Source organism: Cryptotermes secundus, unplaced genomic scaffold, assembly GCF_002891405.2.
Source record: "Cryptotermes secundus unplaced genomic scaffold, Csec_1.0 scaffold429, whole genome shotgun sequence".
Classification (NCBI taxonomy): domain Eukaryota; kingdom Metazoa; phylum Arthropoda; class Insecta; order Blattodea; family Kalotermitidae; genus Cryptotermes; species Cryptotermes secundus.
Window position 1 is genome coordinate 140,797 of NW_019725845.1, and position 25,241 is coordinate 166,037.

A 25,241-nucleotide genomic window follows, 5' to 3' on the forward strand; every position below is an offset into this window, starting at 1 on the left:
GAAATTATCAATCAGTCGGGAAAAAGAGGTGTAGTTAAACAATTAGCAATGCAATAGAGTATTGGAGAACAAACTGTTCGAGATTTGAAAAAACAAAAGTGAGAATGAGAAAGAGGTGGACAGTGCTGCTCTTAATCATTTTGAATCCTTGCTAGACTATCTTGAGAGTGAAGAGAACAGTCTATTAAGTGACAAGCTAATATTATGTAGGCTTCGTAGGGATATCCGTAAAGAGGTAAATGCCGCGAAAAAGCAAACGACAATATTAATTTTTTTAAGTGTTAAGTGTGAATATTCATAAAAAGTGTTGGATGTTGTTGAACACTGTGATTGAAATAACTAAGTCATACTTCAGTGTAATGTAAAAAAAGTATTAAATAGGCCATGAGATGACATAAAAATGAGGCTGAATAAATTTAAATACAGTAGGCCTACAGTATTATGAAGGTACAGTATTACAGTACTACTTTTAATAAAATTTGTCTTAACCGGGTTTTCGATTATACATGATTTCCATCCCCACCATTATCCCGGATAATCGAGAGTTGAGTGTGTTCTGCTCTCTGGAAGCCACCTGAAATTGCTTCGGATGTAGGCAATTGAATAAGTCACTTTTGGATCGCTAAATGCACTCCGGGATTCACACACAGAAAAAAGGAAGTGAGCTATAGTTGATTTCAGTTTCAAAGTGTTCATTGCTTGACTACTTCTGTCCAGGTTCCCCATCTTGCTGGCACTGGTTTGGGGGACAAGGGTGTCTGCAAATGCTGCTTATAGGATTGCACTCAATGTTTGGCTTCCAGAAACACTATTTTTTCAATCAAAATAAAAAAATTTCTGTTCACTTGGGAGAAATTGACTCTAACCTCCTCAGCAACACCTTGCAGTCCATGAGGCAGGCAACTGAAATGAATCAAATTAAAACACTCTCAACACAGTTGTAGCTTTCAGCATATGCTGCAGTGTCTGAATACAAAATAAGTACCTCCTTGTGAACTCTGGTGGGCCACAGCACTAAGTCCATCATTCACAAATCATGCAACATTGGAATGATTTGTATGTTACAGAACTTTGGAGTAAATCAAATGTGGATAAAAGGAACTTTAATGTCTGACTTGCCAGCCACAAAGTTCGTGATAAAGCGACCCACGGAATCTGTTTCGTTCGCAGTAACCCATATAAAGGCATCTCCTATGTTACCTCTTTATGTAAACCCTGTGGAGGCGGGGTCGAATACCTCCACCATGACCCTGCGAGTCCCAGGAGGCGACAAAAAGGGAAGTCTCAAATCTGAGACAGTAAAATATGGTCACGAGTCCCAAGGGACTCAGATCCGAGAAAGACTGCACTGGCAAGGGCCAGCAGCATATACAAAAGACAGACCCGTCCTCTCATCAGAGAGGGCGCCCCACAAAAACAAGACCATAACTGTCAAAGAGTAATAAATATCTGGTCGTGAGCCTCAGATGGGGCTCGACACCAAGACTTACTAACTGACGGTCAGTCGCAATGTGACTTTGCCTTTGATTCTTTATATTTTTCAAGGTTTCTTCATAGCAGATACAAAATGTTGCTTCCAGGACTTTTCCAAAAGGGCTGAAATTCGGGCATTTTGAGTTCAAACCAGGAAATGTTCATATACCATCCAATTGCACATATCCTTGAAGAATTTATTTCTTGATGTTGAAGATTGCTGCGTCTGTGTTAAGAGCACTTGCTTCTTTGAAGAACTCAGTTGCTTCTTCTTTGTATGTATGGCGCTTTGTACATGTTGCTCCAACTGTGATTTCATGGAACACTCTATAATTTCTGAGCATTTACATAGTAGGAAATAAAATATTTACATAAAAATCCAAGCTCTAGTCATCAGTTATTGTGTTCTTAGCATCCAGTGAGTTCCTTGTTATCTCCAAAAACTAAACAAATTTTACTATAACAACTTCATTCACCCACCTATTCCCTAATTTTTATTCATATAGTTGGTCATACTTTATCAGTTTTTTCTAAGGTGACTCATCTCATACAAATATTAAGGCACTTTTTTGTGGTACATGACAATTAGCGAAATGTGAGGAAACAGCCATAGTTACTGTGCAATGTAACATTCTATGGCATGGTCACATCCCTGCAGACAGCATATTAATTTTCTATGTTTCTATGTTTTGTTGTTGGATAGACTCAAGGCTTCTCAGGAAACCTAATAGCTTTCATCTTTAACCTGGTCTCCGTGAGGGAACTAGAGGCAAACTATGGAGGGCTGGTTCTCAAAGACTGGACATACAAAGGCTTACTGCAGGGTAGTGTTCTGAATCCAACCTTATATTCACTTTATATGGCCACTGGGATCCGTTGTGCTGACCAAGCGACACCCTATACCAGCTAAAGTTGGCACTAACTTTGCCGACAAGCGGCAGTTGCTAGGTGGGTATAGTTCGTTTGCGAACTCAAATTACGGAGTTTTTCCTGAGAATGCAACATTTCAAACTGTACAAAACATAAGTCATGATTCTATAGTTTATTTCTTAATACATCAATATAATTTTTGCTACTCTGTAGGCATATGTTAAACTCATTCTCTTTAACAGTCATTTACTGGCTCTGGGTCCCACCCAGACTTCTTCAAAGGGTTCTGAAGATTCTTGCCCCAGGGATAATTGCTCATATAAAATTTTAACAAATATAAACGGAAGATGGGACTTGGGAGAACTGTTTGAAGACTGGAAGATAACATTAAAAGAGATGTAAGATTTGAGGCTTTCACGGCGGTGACTATGAAGAAAGCAATCTTCTGGGATTTGGCACCGTCTATATGTGGGTTAACACCACATATACACGGTGCCAAATCCCAGAAGATTGCTTTCTTCATTAAAAGAGATCTTGGAGAAATCTGGTGTGAAATCTGAAATTGTGAATTTGATTCATTAATGAGACATGGAGTGCACTGCAGGTTCTTGTGAACACGATATTGAATGTTTCGGTTCCATAAAAGCTGGGAACTGTTTGAACACCTGAGCAGTGATGAGCTCTTAATGAAAGACTGCACCATCAGTTAGCCAGGAGGTCAGTTCATGGGTCAAATGAGAAAAAGCCAAAGGACTTCCTAAATTATTGTGACGTGTTGCGCTATGGTAACAGGCAGGTCAACACCCTCCCAATTTTCAATTTTGGACAGTTTCTAAAAGAAAACATTTCAACACTAATCTACAATATCCAAAATTTTCAGAACTAAGTTTACAAACTGCAATTATTCTGCAAGGTAGTCAAGTTTAGAGAGTTCATGTGAGCATTGATCTGCAAACATTCATTGCATTTTATGGTCAGACATCTGCAGTAAATCATTTTTCCATAATTTTTTTTTTAATTCATTTAGTAGAGGGTGGAGTCCAACAGGTCCACTCAGCACAGCGGCCACTGATTGGCATATTGTAGCCTGCCCCGGGTGATTATGATGAAGAATTTGGTGGAATGAAGATTGGCAGGGGAAACCAAAGTACTCAGAGAAAACCCGCCCCAGCGCCACTTTGTCCACCACAAATCACACTTGACCATACAGGGGATCGAACCCAGGTCGCCGCGATGGGAAGCCAGCAACTAACCACTTGAGCTATGGTGCGGCCATTCTTCCATGATGGTACTGATTTACGTCTCTATCCATATGCTGTTGTCAAAATGCCATACAGTGAAACCATGGCAGAATGTGAAAAAAAATCAGCACTATCAATTTCTTAGCAATGAATATGTGGAAAACTTTTTCTGACACTTGTCATAATAAGAAATTTCATAGCTAGCAGTTAGTAAGGATGTCATTACATCACACCCTGTGCATCTCTCCTGTCTGGGACAGGAGTTTGCATTCTACAATCTGCATATTATATTTATGAATACAGAACTTAGTTGACTTTGAGGCAGAACTGCTCAGAATGCACGTGCACAGCCGTTCTAGTATGCCACTAAGAAACATCACACAATCACAGTAGAAGCGTAAATTTTCAGGACTGCATTTATCATGTTTTGATGATTTCAAGATCAAGCCACCTTCTAATTGCAGGTAACCATAAGCACATCATTCAAGCCCTTTAGCTCACTGCTTGTTCCGTGTCATGTTACAATGACACTTGTGAATTCTCTTTTATTGTGCTGTGCATTACGTTACAAAGTGCTCAACCCTGATTATGGCAATGAAATGGAAGTCCCCAAAACTTGATAACATACAGCTCTGAAGTGTGACATGGGAAGACAGCCCGGACTGACATTCATTTAGCAGACAAAGGCAAATGACCACTTGATATGTGATAGAAGACCAGTGAAGAAACAAAAATGGAACAGAGTCAACTACCTCATGAAGTTTCAGCATTTCAAAGTGTGGCTTTACTGTTTCCAATCATGGAAGGAGTCTGCTGTGTACCATAATGCACATGAGTTCGCTCATCTATAAGCTGTGCTTTGCAGGTGCACAGCAAATAGGTGTGAACGCTTGTAAAAGATCACTTGTCATAAGTGGCTGTGTACAAATTCTTACATTGTATAAAATCAATTAGCAGGATTTATTCAATGGTACCTTTTCTTTACCAGATTAACAGTGCATCCAAAATGATTAAGGATCATAAGACTTGCTGGATGAGAGTATTGGGCATAAACGTGATTTTCATTATTCTCCACTAGTTATGTTCAACACAATTTTTGCTTATATTTAGTGACACTTGTGAGGTGCGCATAAATGCCTGTTATTCATGTAAAATGTCCATCACTGTCCAGCAGTAACCAAACTGTGCACTGATAAATTTTTGTAAAACTCAGTATCAATTTCATGAAAATACATTTAGCAGTTCTCACATTCTTATGCTGACAGGCAGAAGGATACCCAAATATGGCAGTGAACACACTTAACACTTTGCAGACCGGCAATTTAAATATTTAAATCACCTGGAGGACCAGCATTTTTTTACTTACTACTGTAACTTGTGCACTGTTCACTTTAAAAATGAATATAAAATCTCCTAATTAATTTTATGAACTAAAATTTTTGGAGAGCACTTACCAATGCTCCTAGAAGTGCTTGAGGCTGTGATGTTTCTCAAAACATTCCCCTCTGTGAAGTGGCATTACACACTTGCAAATGTAGACACACCACATTTCAGGGATTTACATTCCTCTTTCAGATCTGTTCACCCTAATTGTTCCACAAACATGTACTTTTCTTGAAAGTAGGTGTTCTGCAGTTGCCACACTGTTATAATAATTGTCTTGATAGACATGGTAATTTTGATCAAGATAGGGTTCCAAAATGGAAAGAATAGTTTCTTGTAATTTATTTCCTTCACCAGAATAAAATTTTAAATTTCCAATATAGCCTGAAGTGCTTTCAGTAAATACACGAACATGTAGGCCATACTTTGTCAGTTTCCCAGTATTATATGTTCACATATTGCACTACTCACTGACAGCTTGCTACGTACAGCTTGAAGAAATAAAAGGCATTTATTTTCCTTTGCAGGGGCATACAGTTACAGAGAGTTCACGTAACTGATTAGTCAGCAAACATTCCAGAGGCTTATCATGCAGCTGCAGGCAGCTACCTGCAAGCTGGGTGGTGCCAGAGCGATGTATAGTGTGTTGCAACTTATCGTGTTCTAAAAACGTATTAATATGTGACCGGTCCACCACGTTTAAAAGCGAAAAACGTATTAATGCATGCGTGGTCCGCAAAGTGTTAAAAAGAGCAAATGGCTGCTATACATATTCATTTTTAAATCTTAGCGCCACAGAAAAATAAAAGTAAGTAGATGTTAAGATAGACTTGAAAATGATGTATTTCAAACATTTTCAGATACTCCGGGTATCCATCAGGATGAACATTTTTATGAACTGTGAGTTCAGCTGATTTAATTATCTGGTCACTTCTGTGTTTTACATATTTCTTTCCTCCATCTCCCTATAATTTCACTTTCCTCAGTAAAGAGTTTAGCTTCTTTAACTATATGATCACCCTTCTGTATCCTTGTTTTGTATTTCTCTTCTTAAACACTGATTGAAGTGGTTTCATGAGGTGTACAGCTACATGTACACTCCATGCTCTGCCTAGAAGTTGTTGTCGTTTGCTTATCCCGAGGTTACCAGTGTCTGTGTAATGGGTTTCAAAACCAAAGACTCTTTCCAATTCAGTTATCCACAGTGTGTCTTCCTTCCCATTCATTCTCACAGGATGTGTCATTGTCTTGCCTGAAATATCAAAACAATCCCAAAGTTGATTATTGGTGTAAAAATGTCAATGTGGAGGGGGGTTCCCTATGGTTAAAAAAATGTCACTTTCCTATCCCCAAATTCCTGACAATTTCTTTTTAATGTCAGTCCACTGAACAGTCTCTGTAATACTTTTTTTTACAATATTTCATTAACCTAGAGCATTTTTAATTTTGGGTACATATTCCATTCCAGTTTCTGAACTCACTGGCACCACAAATCAGCACCTCACAAGCAATGAAATTAATGGCAGTAAATAACACATAACTTCAGAAATTATGATAACAAGGATACTGGCCAATATATATAATGCAGTAACATCCAATTTTGCTAAAAGGAATGTAATGTTGCCCGAACATGACCAATGTGGTTGAAACATGGTGTCACAACAAAATATTGTATGTAACTGACACAGCTGTGTTCCAAGGTTGTGTGGATGGAAGATGACACAACTGACATGATATCATGGTCAAGTAACATTTGTGCTGTATATTTAGCAGTCCTGGGCCCGGAAACTGTATAACCACATAAAATTCAGTAAAAATTAGAATCTGTTTGAACTGTGAAGTACCATTTTGTTTCATGCTTCCACTCCAGGTCTAGCATTCAGTGCACAACTGTAATGCCGGCTCTGACATATTTGAGGACAGTAAAAGTGCCTTCCATAATTCAATAAAGGTGGGAAATACTGTGCAGATTGGCTGAAGTGATACACATCTCACTTGTACATGAGAAGTGCCCAGCTTGCATCTTGTAACCGTACTTCCCTCACTTAAAATTGTTTAAACAGTGGCTATGAGAATTCCACTTATTAATTCTACAGGAATGAGATACATGCCTGCAGCGAGGTGCCATCCTAAAATATAATATTAAAAGCAAGTGCAAACGACTTTCGGACAATAAAACATGGAAACTTGTAGCAAACTTATTAAAAGTCAAAAGGCAATCCTAGATAACAAAGAACAAATCAAAGTGATGGAAGGGATCAACGATACAGGGAGTGAGAGAGAAATGAAGGAGCAAATTTACGGACCCAGAATAAACGGACAAAATGTGCAGAAAAGGAGACATGACAGTACAGTAGCCTGGAAGATTTTTTTATCCTGCATGGAAATGTTTGAGGACAGAATGATGAGAAAGCTTCAGAAACAAAGTGATAATTTGCCATCTTTGTGCAATGACATGATAGCACTTCAGGCTTTAAAAATGTGACAGTCAGATGTATGCAAGAGGGTATCCACATTAGAGACTAAAGTGACAGTTTTGAGGGACATGACGGAATAATAACAGACTAAAGTAAGTTCAGAAATTGAGAAGATTAATAATAAAGCAATGAATGAGTGTGAAAAATTACAGGATCAGTTTGAACTGTTCAAGAATCTGAATAAAGGGAATTAACACAGTAACATCATGCTTGACAGCTGTCAAACTGACATTTCAAGTGGACATGCCCTCTCGAACTGACGTGTAAACACCAGTAGTGTCAATAGCCATATAAACGGTGGACCGCAAATTAATAGTGTAAGCGGTGCAAGTCTAGGCGGAGGCCCACCCTGTTTTTCCCCTCAATAATGCTGTAACTAAGGAGATAGTATATACTGGGAATTTGTCGAAGGGACCCTGGACAGCACACTTCACATAGCTTTGCTGACCTTTGAAGGCCTGCTGGAACAGAATGACAAAGCTCATTTAAATGCACTGGTGGGATGTATACAGATTAAGATTTTCCCTCCACCACTTCACTTAGCAGTAGTGAGACACTCTCTGAATGGCATTTCAGTCACCACCTAGACTCACGCTATCTGGTATCAATTGAGAAAACATTCAATGATTTCTGGGATGTGTTCCTAGACAAACTCTGAAGCCTAGTGTCAAGCCAAAGTTAGTTCAGAAATCTATCATGACAGGTATGATCAGCGAGGAAAGTTAAATTACTGCGACCACTTGTTGAAATACGCCACCAAAGCCAAGTACTTAGAATGCCCAATGTCTAATTTCAAATTACTAAACGCTTTAAAGGAGCATTATCCCATCAGCATGAGGAAAGCGTAGATTGTCGCTAAACCACGGACCTTGCAAGATGCAGAAGCATTCTTATCTGATGCGATGAGCCTTGAAGATAATCAGGAGATGCTGGCGCTGGAATGACCCGTATACCAACGATGTGATAATTACCATAGGCAGCCTTCAGACCCACGAAATGACCACCGAGGGAGCTGGAATAGGAACCAAAGGCACACAGGGAGATATGAAAGTGGACCCGACAACCATAACGCTTATAGAAACCAGGAGTGGCAAGGACAAATGAGCGATCGTGGAGAAAACAGAAACTACAACCTAGACAAAGACAGGAACAGGAGGAATCAAGCCGCGGCTGTGTCCACCCCTTCATACGGCATGAAAAAGACCGGTAAGAGGAAAACATAATTTAGGTGCTATTGCGCCCAATAAGGCATCTACTGACACAACAGAGGCTGACCTAATTGAATATGTGGTTATGGCATGGAAACTAAGGATCGATAAGACCGGTAAGAGGAAAACATAATTTAGGTGCTAGTGCAGCCAATAAGGCATCTACTGACACAACAGAGGCTGACCTAATTGAATATGTGGTTATGGCATGGAAACTAAGGATCGACAAGACCAGTGGGAGGAAAACATAAGTTAGGTGCTAGTGCAGCCGATAAGGCATCTATTGACACAACAGAGGCTAACCTAATTGAATATGTGGTTAAACACCTGAATAAGCAACAAAATCCATTTAAACTATTCGCAGCTTCAGGCGAGAATTAAATTACTTGTGACGTGTTTACTTAATTAAAGCCGGAGAACGGATGAACTGCTCGCATGTTAGAGTGGCATTTGGAAACTTTAGTTGTGACATTATCATCGATACTGGATCCCGGGTATCAGTATTATCTGAAGAAATTTATCAGAAGCTCAAACTTCATGGAGAGCCCATGCAAGAATTGCCTGTGCAATTGGTGGTACACATGAGCGCTTTTGGGATCAAGATTTTGAGGGTAAGTTTGAAAATAATTTTCTTATCTGCTCTCAGCTTGTCAGTCCAGGTTTACTGGGTGCTGATTTTTGTGTGCTTATATATTTTCAAATGATTTGGGAGCAAGCTGCATGGCATGGAAAATGCCAGGCGAAGAACTAAGGATAATTATGTACCCATTAAGGCACAACAGATCACTGTGGATGCGGTGCAAGGGCCAAGAAGGCCCACCCCTTATACATTCATTCATACATTCAAGTACCCATTTCTGCAAAACTACGAGCCTTTTAAGAGTGGCAAGATGGGAACTTCGACTGAGGGGATGATGATGATGATGAAGACTGTATTCAAAGAGTTTCTTGCAACAGGAGAGTATTGTTATAACCGACTGTCATGAAGACGCCATCTTATGAAGAGAAATGACGAGATGCAAATGGGTACGAAGTGACTGGCTATTCCAAAAACAAGGGGGAGGACGCCGTCTCTGACCACGGCAAAATAAAAAGGGAAGGACATAGAGAATAACAATGAGGCGTCAATTGATGATGAAATGGAAGAGGATAATGTTGATAATAACCTGAGGCCTAAGAAAGTAAGTCAGGGGGAAACGCTGGGAGAGCAACCCGTACAACGTTCTTTGGAGAGTGAAGATGTGATCAGCTGAACTTTGGGAACTATGGGAACTTTGAACCCAAAGCAGAATATGGAAGTGGAGATCTTGAGAAAAATCAGTTCCCAACAGTGTCAACTATGACGTGCTGCAAAAATAGAGACAGACATAAACTGACTTGAAGTCAGCGAAAAGCGTGAGTAAACAAAGTTACAACTCGTCAAAATATTTGACAGCAGAAGTCTTCATCCCAATTTTCACCGCACCGTGTTCCACCAATCATCTTCACCAGTGTCAGTCAACCTTCTTCAACCACAGAATCACCCAGAGTAGCTTCAGGCAGCAAACGTGCTCGAACTTCATACACTAGTTCACAGCTAACTGAGATGGAACAAGAATTCCGAAAGATCAATTACCTCTGCCATCCTTGTCGTATCAGTTTAGCAATGCCTTCTAATGTCTCAGCGCACCTGGATGTGGTTTCCGAACTGGAAGAAGAGGAAGAAGAATCAAAATGGAGTCATAGGCATCTCAGGATCAAAAGTTACTTCATTCTAATGCCGAGATGATTTCACGTCATGTATCCACCTAACTGCATGGACTGTCGTTAAACCACGGACCTGGCAAATGCGGCTTGTGGGCTACCAGTGTTTATATGTCTAATTTTGATCTTGCTGTTTTGAAAATACTGGGACATGCCCATGGACAGAAATATGGCCTTCACCAAATGTCATAGTGAGACACTCTCAAAATCAGTGTCAGTGTATCACTTATGAGGTTATGAAGAGATTTTCTGGCATAATAATGTAGTGCATTTATTTTTGGTAAGGCCAAGAGTAATCATTGATTTCACTGTTGTTAAAATTGTGTCAATTTCAATGTATGGCTGCTGCAGTGGCAAGGTGGCAAGTTAATTTTGTTATAACTGCCTATTGTTAAATCTTTATATTGTCCAAAAGTTTTTCCAATTGTTGAGAGAATATATATGGATAAATACCGTCTTAAGTGCAACAAATTTTATTGTAATTTTTACTTCTTTTCCTCCTCCACACTACATGTTTCGGCCCTAAATGGCCATCATCAGGTGTGTATCACTCACGTAGCTGTTACACTGCTTGTTAAAATTTAAAATTACCAGTCTTTCTAATTGTATAAAATCTTTGTTAATCTACACGCGTCGATTTGATTTTTAAATTAGCACTTTTTAAAACTTAATTCAAGTTAAAATGTCTATAAGATCTCTGTTCTTTCTTTTTCAAATTTTTAGTTAAAATTTTTCAGGATACATGCCCTATATCTACGGTGCTGCAGCGGCCACTTCTTGTTTTTATCGTTGTTCATGTGTTGTTCAGTGTAGGCGCTCTCTGTGTGTGTCGCTGCTTATCTTTAATACGTTTGCTGTCTGNACTTGAATTAAGTTTTAAAAAGTGCTAATTTAAAAATCAAATCGACGCGTGTAGATTAACAAAGATTTTATACAATTAGAAAGACTGGTAATTTTAAATTTTAACAAGCAGCGTAACAGCTACGTGAGTGATACACACCTGATGATGGCCATTTAGGGCCGAAACATGTAGTGTGGAGGAGGAAAAGAAGTAAAAATTACAATAAAATTTGTTGCACTTAAGACGGTATTTATCCATATATATTGTGTGAGTGTAACAGGATGCTGAAATATAATATTGTTGAGAGAAGATTGAACCATTTTTGTTAGGATGCTGAAGGTATGAATTGTATGAATCCTAATATTGATATCTTTCAGTTCTGAAAATGCGATGAATTATGCTTTTAAAATAAGATTTCAAAAACATATCTGGTTACCATGTTGCATAAATAGGCATGATGCTAGAGATGGGTGTTACAACTGGAGCAGAATTGTATATGTTCTGATGTGTTGGCCTTGGATTTCAGTTGGTGATATATTTGAGTCATATTTACTTCACGATTTGTAGTACACTAATATATTGTGTAATGATTCAAGTCTGTAGTAAGAGTGAATGACCTGTAACTAGTTTTGGTGAAGGACCAAACATGTGGTGATACTGGACTAATGTGAATATAGAAGTTATATTGTACATACAAGGTGGTTCAAATATGACCGGGACTGATTTCTTTTTTAAACCAAAATTGCCAAACACTTACTTGCACATGTCAGTCTTCAACGTACTCCCCTCCAGAGTCAACACATTTTTTCCAACATTCTGGAAGCATCCTAATGCCCTTCTCAAAAAAGTTTTGTGGTTGGCGGCGTATCAACTCCTGAACATTCTGGATGACGTTGTTGTCCACAAACCGCATGCCTTGCAAGTCTGATTTCAGCCTTCCAAACAGGTAGAAATCACTTGGTGCCAAATCGGGACTGTACGGCGGATGTGTCAGAAGGTTTCATTTCAATTTCTGGAGGGTTTCCATTGTTGTTTTGGCTGTATGGGGACGTGCATTGTCTTGAAGGAAGGCTATCCGCTTTCCACCTTTCTTCCGCTTGGATCGGATCTTTTCCTTCACGTCTGTTGCCAGAAGGTCTGAGTAATAAGCTGCATTGACTGTTCTGGCATCTGTCAGAAAGTCTACATGCATAACCCCCTGCCAGTCCCAGAAGAACGTTGCCATCACTTTTCGAGCCGAACGGCTCCTCTGCGCTCCCTTGGGTTTGGGAGACTGGTATGCCGCCACTCGCGTGATGATTGCTGGGACTCGGGAGTGAAGTAGTGCACCCACGTTTCATCGGTGGTCACTATAGACTTCAAAATTGCATCACCTTCGTCTTCAAACTGCTGTAGGAGACGACTGGCAACTTGCATGAGCACCATTTTGTTCACATCCGTCAAAGTGCGTGGTACCCATCGTGCATTCACCTTGCAATAGTGCAGGTGGTATTTCATGATGTCTTCTACACTACCAACACTGATGGACAGCATTGCTCCAAGTTCCTTGATAGTGATGCGCCTATTCTCACAAATAAGTGCATCTGCACGATCAATGTTTGGCTTTGTGACGGATGTTCGCGGCCGACAATCATGCGGTTCATTCTCCACGCGCTCTCTGCCCTCTCTGAAGCACTTACACCACCCAAACACACAGGTCCATGAGAGACACTCTTCCCCATACTGTTGTTGGAGTCTGTGGTGAATTTCAGTGGACGGGATGTTTTCTCCAACGAGGAATTTGATCACAATGCGTTGTTCCAAGCTCCGCAGTACCTTCTGTATGCTCATCCCTCTAGCAACTCCCAGACAGCACTGAACAGGTTCTAACCCTAACAGGAGGGAGAGTGGAGGTTGTGGCTACAATCTCTCAAGGTCGCACAGCTGCTGTGCAGTGCGGCTTCTTTACAAAAAAAATCAGTCCCGGTCATATTTGAACCATTTAATGAACCAACCATTGATTGGTTCATTAAATTTGGCTTCATGTAGAATATATGTATTAATATTCTGGTTAGTTCAGAAGTGTAACCTTGTGATGGCTTTGTAGTACTCGCAGAAAATAGGATTAATTATCCACATGTGTGAAATCAGATATTTTAAAAGATTTCCATTTATGAGTAGACATATTAATACTTAGGAATTATGTGTACTTTATGTATGAGTATGAGGGGTGATCCATAAAAACCGGCCCTCCCACTCCAACCTTCAATGATCTATTGTGCTTCCCCTTTAGATTAACCCTTTATTAATCCTACACTTCGAATGAAATGTAGGACTTTATTTATGGGGGCGTCATAAAAGTCACTTGGTTCCATGAAGAATTGACCCTGGTGGTGATATCTTAGGTAAGCTGTACTTTATGTAAGTTGTTCCTATTTCTTGAATCATTCTCTTATCTGATATTAATTAAGGGTTAGTTATATTGTATGGCAGCTTACGCTACAAGAAACTGCAGATGTCAAATTTGTGTGACATGTTTGAAGTTTTTAAGATTCACACAAGGGTATGAGTTTTGGAATTGAAATAACCTATTGTGGCTGTGGTTGCTTGTGTATAGTTACAATACTATATTGTATACAATTAATGTATTGCTTGGGTCATATGGGAGAATGGCATTAAGCCAAGGTAGTGTCACTCCTCGGTTCAACTTGAACACACCTCGGCTTAATGGGGGGAGTACTGTAACCATATTTTCCTCACTTAAAACTCTTTAACAGCAGATATGAAAATGCCACTTAATTCTACGTGAACAAGATATGTGCCGGGGGTAATTATATAATTGTTATATAATTATATAATTGTTAACCCTTAGAATCCTCCTTAGGCTTGTGGTCATGGAGACAGGATCATATGCTGCACTTAAGCCTGGTATCCTCTTCATGGCACCACCACTGTCATTAGCGTCATCCGTAGACTTTAAATGTTAGGGAGGTGTTTTGGGATATCAGTCCTTGATTTTATTCTGAGTTTCCCAGGGTGATCGTTACCCTAATTGCGCTTGGTTTCTTAATGTACGTCTTGTAATGATAAAAGCTCAAATGAAGGGTTGCAGATAACATCTCTCTTCAACAAATTAAACGCTGGACTGGCGCTCATTATTAGGATCTGGCCGTAACCCTTTCCAAGTGATGGCCACTTACGAGTTGTAACCGGGTTGCTACCTAAATGTTAGAAAAGAAGTATGGGAGTCGAGGGAAAGAGGAAGCAGTCGGTTATAGAAGAGCAAGATGTGAGGTATAGTTGGAGAGGTTGATAGTGAGTAGTGAGTGGGCAAGTAAAATCTCAGTTTATACGAGTTCCTCAAACTCACAGCTCTTCCTTCCTTAGTATGATCACCTTTTTATAAAACTTGACGCCATATACATAGGTTGTACCGAAAGTCATGAGCAACTTTTTTTTTGCATGCAAGCTGGGAACAGCAGACAAAAAAGAGTATGGTGGTAGGTGGAACCAGCTGTTGTGTTAACCATGAGTGTCTTGTAACGTCAATAGCTTGCATCACGTGACCAGTATCACTCCTAACAAAATGGCCGACAACAATATGTCGTTTCGCCAGCATGCTGTCATCATATTTCTTGTGAAAGAGGAAATCCCTGCTGCAGAAATTCACCAGAGACTTCAGCGTGCTTATGGAAGTGTGTGCATGGGTGCGAGAAGTGTTCAAAGATGGGTGAAACATTTTAAAGATGGGAACACCAGCATCGAAGATCAGCCTCGGAGCGGTCGTCCTCATACAGCCGCAACTGAATGCAACAAGGAAAGAGTGGATGAGATCATTCAAGATGACAGGTGTGTGACTGTGGACACAATAGCACGAAAACTTGGAATAGGGCACAGTGCAGTACAAGAGATGATTGAAAGCTTGGGCTATAGGAATGTTTGTGCTCGTTGGGTCCTGTGGTTATTGACCGAAGACCACAAAGGTCAGCGAAAAGCCATCACCTCAGAACTGCTGCAGAGATATCAACACGAAGGCGATGATTTTCTGCTCTACATTGTGACAGGTGATGAAAGCTGGTTTCACAATTTCGAGCCTGAAACGAAACAGCAAAGTATGGAAAGGCACCATTTGCATTCTCCATCAAAAAAGGAGGCAAAGACAGTGCCATCAGCTGCGAAGGTGATGGGCACAGTCTTCTGGGATGCAGAGGGGTTTATTCTGGCCAAATTCCTGGAACGTGGGCAAACCATCAATGCTGCTTGTTATGTCCAGACACTGCACAAGCTCAATCGTGCATTGCGCAATAAACATCCAGGATGAAACATCATCATCCTGCATGACAATGCTTGCCTCACATTGGAAGCAATTGCAAAGATGGGGTGGGAAGTTCTTCCACAGCCCTCCTATAGCCCTGATCTGGCACCCTCCGACTACCATCTTTTCGGATTTGGAAGGATCAGCTGCGTGGACAATGTTTTGAGACAAGGGAGGCAATTCAGAAAGCAGTGCATCAAGTGTCTTTGGATGGTTGGAATGGAATTTTACAGAAGGGGAATTTTCAAACTCCCAGAACGCTGGGAGAAATATGTACAAGGAAGCGGCGATTATGTGGAAAAATAAAGAAAGGTCTGTAGATTGAGGTGGTGTATTTGGTTTGTCAGTAATAAAGCATGTTACTTTACAAAAAATTGTTGCTCATGACTTTCAGTATGACCCTCTAAGTGTATCTCTGCATAATTCCCATGAACCAACCACTATTCAACATCATTCTCACTGCAATGAGTGTTAAGATGTCTTCCAGGATTATGTCATTAAATCTCAGTATTAAATTTTCTCCATTTTAATATTTCTTCCAGTTTGGTGTTCAAATACACAGCACAAAATACTTTAACACATTCAGGACTGGAGGGGCCAACTGGCCCTCTACGTTTCTATAGTGTTGCAGACCGGGCGGGCCAATTGGCCCTTTTCTGACATGTTATGTTGCAACCGACTATATCTCGCTGTGTGGCCACATTGCATCATAACTACTGCGTAGTTGACCTCGAGAATATTTGCTAGCTTAGCCAGTAACATGATCACGCTCATTTCCTGTCACACCCTAAAGAAAAAAAGCCTTTGTTCGAGTCCAAGCTTCCATGTATGAACCAGGAAGTTAGCAGTGCAACATGGATCAGAGACAAAAGCAGTTGCAGGCGAAGTGTTCTCTCGGAGAACAAGAAATATTAGATTTGTTCTCCAATGAGCTATCAGATTTGCCAACTGCTTCGTCTTCTGATAGCGAGGCCAGCCTCAGTGAAAGTGACAGTGACCACAGGGCCCCCCAAAATACTGTGTCCAGTGAAAGTGAGAGCTCCGATGAAAGTGCGAGTACCGGGACAGTCACATGGGGTAAAGTGGACAAAACCCCCACTTTGGGTAGGTTTACTGGTGATCCGGGGGTTAAGCGGATGCCATCAGACCCAATGGATGTGTCTGAAGTTGCATCACTGTTTTTTGGAGATAGTTTCTTTGACCTGTTATGTCAGGAGACTAACAGATACTATCTCCAACACCGTGAGGTGTACAACCACACCTATAAGGTGTTGAAGTGGGTGGATGTCACTTCAACAGAAATGAAAAAATTTTTGACTATGATCATTCTAATGGGGCTTACGAAGAAAGATACTTTGTAGGATTATTGGTCAAGTGACCCATTTTTAGAAATTCCCATTTTCGGCAAACTCATGAGTGGTAAGAGATTTGAACAGATATGGTGGTGTTTGCATTTCAATAATAATGAAGTGCAACCACAACCAATGGGCAGGCTTTTCAAAATTCAGCCCTTATTAGACATTTTGGTTGAGAAATTGCAGACAGTTTATAAGCCAGAGCAACAACTGTCTTTGGACGAATCTGTGATTCCTTGGAGGGGAAGGCTTCGTATTCGAACGTATAATCCTGGGAAACTCACAAAGCATGGCCTACTTGTTCTTGTAGTCACGGAAAGCACTTCAGGCTATATAGGAAATTTAGAAATTTATTCTGCTGAAGGCAAGAAATTGCAAGAAACTATTGTTTCTGTTTGGGTCCCTATCTGGATCAAAATTATCATGTTTATCAAGATAATTATTACAACAGTGTGGCAACTGCAGAATACCTACTTTCAAGGAAAGTACGTATTTGTGGTACAATTAGGGTGTACAGAGGCCTTCCTTCAGATCTGAAAGAGGAATGTAAATGCCTGAAATGTGGTGACACCACATTCAGGAGGAAAGGGGACATTCTTCTTCAGTCCTGGAGGGATACTCGCATTGTGAATATGGTTTTCACTATTCACAATTTGAGTACGGTTGATGTTCAGAGATGCCACGGGCAAGTGAAGAAGCCTCTTTGTATTTCCGAGGATATGATGTTCGTGAAGGGAGTTGATAGAGCCGACCAGTACTTGGCCTATTATTCCCTTCCTAGGAAAACAGTAAAGTGGACGAAGAAAGTTGCACTGTGGCTTATAAACTGTGCACTTTTCAATTCATTTTTGGTTTTCAAAAAGGTGAACAGAAATTCTACTTTAAAATACAAAGCATTTCTGTTGAACTTGGCAAAAGCTTGGGCTACTGACCTCATGGTGGCGGCAGTACCTGCGTCAGACACAGACATAGTGCAGCCGGGGCCATCTGTTCACACCCGCCGGAGGCCTCATGTGGACCCCCCTGGACGACTCTCGGGTGATATGCGGAAACATAACCTCGTAAGAATTGTGAAGAATGAACATTGCAAGAAGTACCCTTCTAGGCAGTGCCGTTTGTGCGCAGTCCACAAGAAGAGTAGGACTGCGTACAACTGCAAATTCTGCGTGATGCCTCTTCACAAAGGGGAATGTTTCCAGAGATATCACATGCGCAAGCACTTCTAGGAGCTCTGATAAGTGTTCTCCAAAAATTTTAGTTCATAAAATTAATTACGAGATTTTATATTAATTTTTAAAGTGAACAGTGCACAAGTTAGGGTGCTAGGCTTAAAAACCCCGGTCCCCAGGGTGATTTAAATATTTAAACAACCGGTCCACAATGTGTTAAACTGGGGTTTCACCATAAGTGATTAGCAAAGATTCAGTCAGCTATTTCCATCTGACAAAAATGTTACTGCCCTTGGTATGCATTCTACTTTAACCCAGGTGTGTTCTAATAACAAACTGAATCGTGGATATAGTGTTGCATTATTTTTGGTCACTTTAAGGTTCCAAAACCATGGAATATGTCATTTAAAGAAGGGTACGTGGCTTTTAATGGATTAATTATTGCACTTGTACAGCATTACCTACCCTGACGTAGAGAATTAGAGTTTGTTGTTACTGTCCGTATCATATCAACTGCGGCAATCCTATTCAAGCCTGGTATCAGACAGTCATCCAGCTTCACATTGCATTTAGCAACCTTTTTTCCCCAACCTGGAATGTTGCCCCAAAACAAACGTGTTCGGTGTTGTGCTGATAACCATGCAGCATCGAAAACAGTTGGGTTACGGCCCAGATACCTGTAAACACAAAGAATGTATTATCAGTTATATAAAATTAAACTCTCCTGTATATTGAAATTGCCATTTTTTTTAGGACAGGACTCCTGTACCATAAATCATGATAACTCTTATACATGTACAGAATGCAGAAAAATAAAATTACACTCCACTGTTAATTACATATTTGTTTCATTCTAACAAAAAACTGAAAACAACAGAAAATACTTTATGACGTGCCTAACTGCATAGAAAGTGTTCCTAAAAATCAACTTTCACTTACATACATACATAATTCATAAAGTCACTGATCTGTTGTCCAAATTGGACCAGATATTGAACTTGTCAAAATAAGACTTGATTGCAGAAGTATAATCATGTCAACAGCAAACAACCACACACAACCAAAAGCACCAAATAACCATAATTTACATTGCCATTCATAAACAAAATTGCAAGGAATATTGTTATTAAATGTTATACATACTTAGCAGAATTGAATATTGAATAAAAAGCATTTGTTGTAAGGAAACTTTTCAGTGTGCATTTAAAAATCTTCACACTATCACACAGACAATTATAAACCATAATGGATGAATATAACACACCTCTCTGGATTGAAGATAATCTCACTGATGACACATGTAGCTTTCCAAACTGTCTAGTGTTTATATGATGAATATTATTGTTAGTCTGAAAAATATTGCGATTTCTAACAAACATCAATATAGAATAGATATATAGGCTAGGAACCATCAAAATACCCAACCCCTTAAAACCTCCTCTACACAAGTTTCCAGGACTCAATCTCAGCATAACCCCAATTGCTCTTTTTGGGCAACAAATAAACTTCTTATAACTGGAGAAGAACCCCAGAATATAATACTGTATTTAAGCTGAGACTGACAATAAGAAAAATAGACCATTCAAAGAGCTTGTTCACTGACAAGGGACTGTAACTTCCTAAGCATAAAACACGCTGTATTCAGTTTCTTTAACAATTTTTCAGATTGTTTTTTCCAATTAAGTTGACAATCTAAATACACACCTAAAAATTAACATTATGAACATCTTTAAGTCTAAAATTATTATATGTTATCGATAATGTATATTCTGGAGACTTATAAGTCACAAATTTAATCAGGTGAGTTTTACTCAAATTAAGTATCAGATTGTTATTTCGAAACCAGCTTGAAACCCTAGTCATAACTACTTAATTTAATATTCAAAGAGTTTAGGTCATATGGGGTAATTAAAATTGTTGTGTCATCCACATACAAAATAGTAGGTGCTATATCCTTAAAGAGTACCTGGGAAATTATTAATATAAACATTAAACACCTTGTGCACATGTTCAAATTTTAATATATCTATAATAGAGCGAGGCTAAAGCAGTAAAGGAATTTTGTTCTTTTACTACCTTTAGAGCCATAATAGATATTGTGGTTTTCAGGTAAGTTTGAGCCCCTGACTTTCAAGACCTGGAAAAATGGACACTTCAAGAACACACTGCTATAGTGGAACTCTACTTTAATAATGGATCCTCCATAATTGCTGCTCAGAGAGACTTCAGACAAACATTTTGAGTTCATAAAGCCCCATCAGAGTATGTAACCAAAGACACATGCCAAGATTTTGTGATGATGGTGTGGCAGAAGCACAATGGTGGTGTTAACTATGCACTGCCAAAACCGGCAGTCACTGAATAAGTGTGTGATAGCTTCCTAAACAGTATTGAAAACAAGACTGATCTTTGGAACTTCAACTGTCCATAAGATCTTTAAGACAAATTCTCAAATGTGTTTTGAATTATTTTCCATATAAAATTCAGTTAGTTTAAGGAGTTAAAACCTACTGATGAGTCACAATTGCATTTCCTATGCAGTTTACTGGAACTTGCTGAAAATAATGATAAGTAATAAGCTGATAAGTAATGAAGCATGAATTCACCCTAATGGTTATTTAAACAAAGTATATTATAGGTGTGGGACATGAAAGTTCTGAAATAGCTCACAAATAGCTCTCACATCCACTGTGAATTGTTTTGTGCGATTTTAGCTAATATAATAATTGGGCCTTCTTTAAACATGACAACAGAATTGCAGAAATTGTAAATGGAGAAAAGTACTGAGAAATAATTGACAATTTCCTAAGTCCTGCTACAGAGGAGAGAAATCTACAGGATGCTTGTTTTCAAGATAGTCCCACCTGTCACAATGAGAGATACACAGTGCAGATACTGAAAGGGCTGTTTCAGACTACCAGTGGTTTATTACATACAATGCCTTCACAACTTTTGGTTCACAATGTCCAGTATCTATGCAGTTAAATGCAACCTACAAATCTGATTAAAAAGGAAACTTAAAGACAGTGTATCATCCATAGGGCAGAAATTATCCACAGAGCTATCATGAATACACTGGTTAAGTTGCTATTGCTCTTCCCACATTCATCTCAAGTTCAACATGACATGCCATTTTGAGATCTCTTTAGGCAATTACATAAATACTGTATTTACCTGAATAGAAGATGGCTCTTAATCTAAAATAACCCACTAAGGAACATCTTTGCATATGAAATGTGATTTTGTATATTAATTTCAGTTTTTACAAGATAAATATGGTAAATATCTGTGAACATTATGCATAGTCAGCTTCTATCTTACACCTTTAATCTTCATTTTCAGCCTAACCTAAGCATATCTGATCTCTTATTATTCACAGCGTCCACAAACTCAAAACCCCAAACCTTGAAATATATGATTGTCTTGCTATGCTGACAGCATGGTATGGCGTGAATGTTAGAATTTACTGCATCTCAGAAACTCTAGCCCTTAAAAAGAAAGATCTAATAGTTCGTGATGATGGTATATTAATACAGTTGACTTCTGACATTATCCACCATGGACAATGTCCAAAAAGTTGTAAACTTAAAAACATCAACATGTTTGTCAAAATAATTGTAGATAATCCTTTAACTCTGAAAAGGGGAAAACAGTCTCCCACAAACATAAATATAATAAAATACAGATTTCATGCAGGGACTGGATATTTGTTCACTAACTGTGAAACATTGTTATAAGAAACCACAGCAGGGAAAATCAAGACGTTTTATGAGGCTTTAGGTGGAACCACATAAAGTGAACACATAATGAGTGAATATCTTATACTGAGAAAACTTGAGTTGGAATCTTTCTGTATTCATGAAATTACCTGCTTATGGTAGCTTTCATGCTGCAGGGCATTGCAGCAGTGTTTTCAAATAGCCAGTACATGCAGTTGCCTTGCAACATTCTGAGGGTCACCAAAACGCGAAAGTATTCAAAAAACAGTGAACCAGACGCGTCTGTGTCTGAAAAATATAAAATAGTAAATTAATGTGAAGTTATCGCAAATAAAATGAATCATTACCACATTCTGACAGTGCTGCAGAGCAAGTACTATATACTATCACGTGTTTATGGCTCTGTTGACTAATAGTGGGTTTTGGATTGGATGATTGGACTTATTAACACCTTCTTTTACAATCTCCCTTAATAATAATCAATTACAATAGTTCACAATAAACGACTGCCTAAGAATCAATCCATTCTGAGTGGACAACTCTTCTAGTCTGTCTTCTACTGTTCTCCCCTGGTTTCTTTCTTCTACTGTGACTGACTTGGTTTAGAGTTATTTTAAGACTGACTTCTGATTTATGAATCAATCAGTTCTTACCTGAATGGCCGCTTATATAGCATAGCGGTATCTCAGGAAGTGTTTCTTGCTTTCTCATATCTATGGATATGCCTGCTGATTCCACAGCAACAAGCTGCTTTCTGGAACTTTCATTCTCATATCCATGGATACGTTTAACACCTAGCGATGGGTAATGTTCAAGATCCTATGTCTGCGGAAATGTGTATGCCTACATGTCACAATGCATTTCTAGATACACCAGCAATTGTAACTGAAAAATACTGGGTCAGTAAGCAACTCAGATTGTGATGAAATCTGGTATACATATTGGTCCCATAATCTTTGCTCAAATCTTCTTTTAATTTATGCCACATGGTTTTTGATATGGTGTTAAAAAAATTCCCACTAGGGTAAAAAAAGAAACACATGCATATACAGACTTCCTTTAGTAACCCCTTTTCATACAATATTCAGAAGCATTCTAGAGCTCACTGTAAAGCTCATAAAATTTTCTTTCTTAATACTTTAATATACTTCACAGTTATAAGTGGTGGCACATTACAAATTTTGGAAATTAACTGCAGAAAAGTAGCAACTATGGTTTGTTTCAAACTTTTCACATGTATCAGCCTCATACCCCTCTTACAGCAAGCAAGATAGTTCTGGAACCACAGAGCTTTGGAAGCTGTAATCAATTTTGTAAACAATTTGCACAGTTCTTCCAGTACACAGAATTGTACATACACATAACTGAGCAGTGACCACTTCCTACAAAAACTAATGTTGCATTAATTAAGGGTCACATGTGATTTACAGCTCAATAGATACACCTGTGTTCATTAAAAGTAAATGGTTTTAAGTGCCTCATTGAATTCCGTCACATTTCAATTACAGAAAAAAACATTTACATTTGTTAGCCATGCAACTAAAATACACATCTAGTTCTATTATATATTATTTTTTCTCTTATTGATATATTTCATGAATATTTTCTCAAAATAACTTAAGCAGCTGTGATGTATGACTGCTTTCTGCCAAGGTAAGTTAAGTAAGTTAAGATTCAAGCAGCATAGCTAAAGACAAGTTGTGGCTTGCTGGAAGAGTTAATCTACTTGAACAGTGTGGGGGAGATCCTGCTGCTCCATGTGGATGTAAGAATTGGATGTGGTTATCTCCAATTTCTTCAGACTTTTCCATTATATATCCTAGTCACAAGTAATTGCCATAGACTGCAGTAGCATAACCACTGATTGCACAAGGGAATGTTCTGGAACTGCTATGTTTCATCCAAGGGTCAGTCTCAGTAATGAAAATAAATGCACAAGAACTGCAGGTGCCTGGTATGGCTGCCCTACAAACTGACTCTGACATCTGTTTGCACTGAATATTCTTAAGGTGTAGATATGAAAATTTCCTTTTCACACAAATAAAATCTGAGAATATCAGTATCTGATTATCTTGTGCGTTTTATGAACTTGCACATGCTGTCCAGTAATTTGATTCTACTGCCAAAACCATCACATGGTCCCTTCCCATAAAATGTGACAAGTGCCATTCTGTTCTATTCTAAAATCAGTTAAATATGAACACAGGATCATTTCACTGGCTGTAACCTTATTATTTGCGCTGTGGTGCGCTACAGTGTTGGCACATATATTGTTGATGGAAGCTTGCATTATACCGAGTGAGATAACAGTAACTCATAGTGTTGTCTGAGCAATACCCTTGACCTCCTTTGAACTAAATGAAGTAGTTGTATGCACAAATTTTGAGCAAGAAAATGCACTGAGATATAAAGTAAAAATTCTATGAAAACTCCAGAGCATGACTTGTGTTTGTCAGTCCCCACATATTAATTTTTGTTATCTCTTGAGAAACAGGAAGTAGATTTTCTCAGATCGTCAGCATATTATGAGAGTTACACCAAGAATATACTACTATCACAAAATATGTTATTTTGAAATATTTGCATATTATACATTTCTTTAACAGTTTCTGTAGTCCTGGATAGTACAGTGTTACTACAGAAAATATTTTAAAAGTTCAGCTGAATTAGTATTTGTGCTAGAGTGCAATATCCTTGCTGGTTGACCACTGATTTGTAACCCATATTTATCAAAACAGAGCACCATTAAGAAGGCAGTCATTGTGAAGAATTATTCTCTAGGATCCTTACCAAAGAAATTACATACATGGACATATACATACCAAAGAGCCCTTTACGAACAGGGTTTGCCAGACTTAGTTCAGTACATGGGGAACCACCCAAGAGCAAATCTATGCGTCCAAGAGCCTTCAGCTTTCGTAGATTCAGGGTTTCTACAGGTCCAACATATTCAATCTTGTCCTTAAAATTAAGTTTGCTTACATTAATAGCATCTCCATCCACTTCTGACGCGTAATATTTTTCAACTTCTATCTGCAATTTATCAAGAGCGAACAATCCTGCAAGCAAAATGGTTGAAATTATAATTCCACAAAATAACAATTGTTCAGCAATTATAACAAGTTTTTCTTTTATAATTGAATTGAATTTATTTACATTCTATAAATCCTAAGTAGGTTAGTACCTTTGGATACAGAACAAGTCAAAAGGTTACATACATAAGTACAGGCAATTTTAGCTTAAAAATTAATATAACTTAATTTTACATCATTCTCTATTTACATTGAAGTATTCATCTAAAGAGTAGAAGGAATGAGCATGTAGATAATTCTTTAACTCTGATTTAAACTTTTTAGTATCATTGCCCAAGTTTTTAATACTTTGTGGCAGATTGTTGAACACTTTTATGCCAGTAAAGTAGACTCCTTTTTGATATACTGATAAAGTTGATGAGGGTAGGTGGAAGTT

General features: G+C 38.7%; 1 protein-coding gene across 6 annotated transcripts in view; it reads right to left on the reverse strand.

Moving 5' to 3' along the window:
- Positions 1-480: 480 nt before the first annotated feature.
- LOC111863707 (DNA (cytosine-5)-methyltransferase 3A) overlaps positions 481-25,241 on the reverse strand; it is a 52,351-nt gene continuing 27,590 nt past the window's right edge. For 2 of the 6 annotated variants that reach the window (XM_023850247.2, XM_033751166.1), the window contains exons 12-15: positions 24,596-24,832; positions 21,923-22,061; positions 18,520-18,731; positions 5,321-6,219 (exon numbers count right to left, since the gene is read on the reverse strand). In XM_023850247.2, the coding sequence (XP_023706015.1) occupies positions 5,975-6,219; positions 18,520-18,731; positions 21,923-22,061; positions 24,596-24,832 (833 nt within the window). In that variant the 3' untranslated portion in view covers positions 5,321-5,974. Of the gene's footprint in view, positions 904-5,320; positions 6,220-8,312; positions 8,457-10,267; positions 10,340-18,519; positions 18,732-21,922; positions 22,062-24,595; positions 24,833-25,241 lie in introns of those variants that run through there. The other 4 variants (XM_033751169.1, XM_033751168.1, XM_033751167.1 and 1 more) reach the window with 4 other exon arrangements.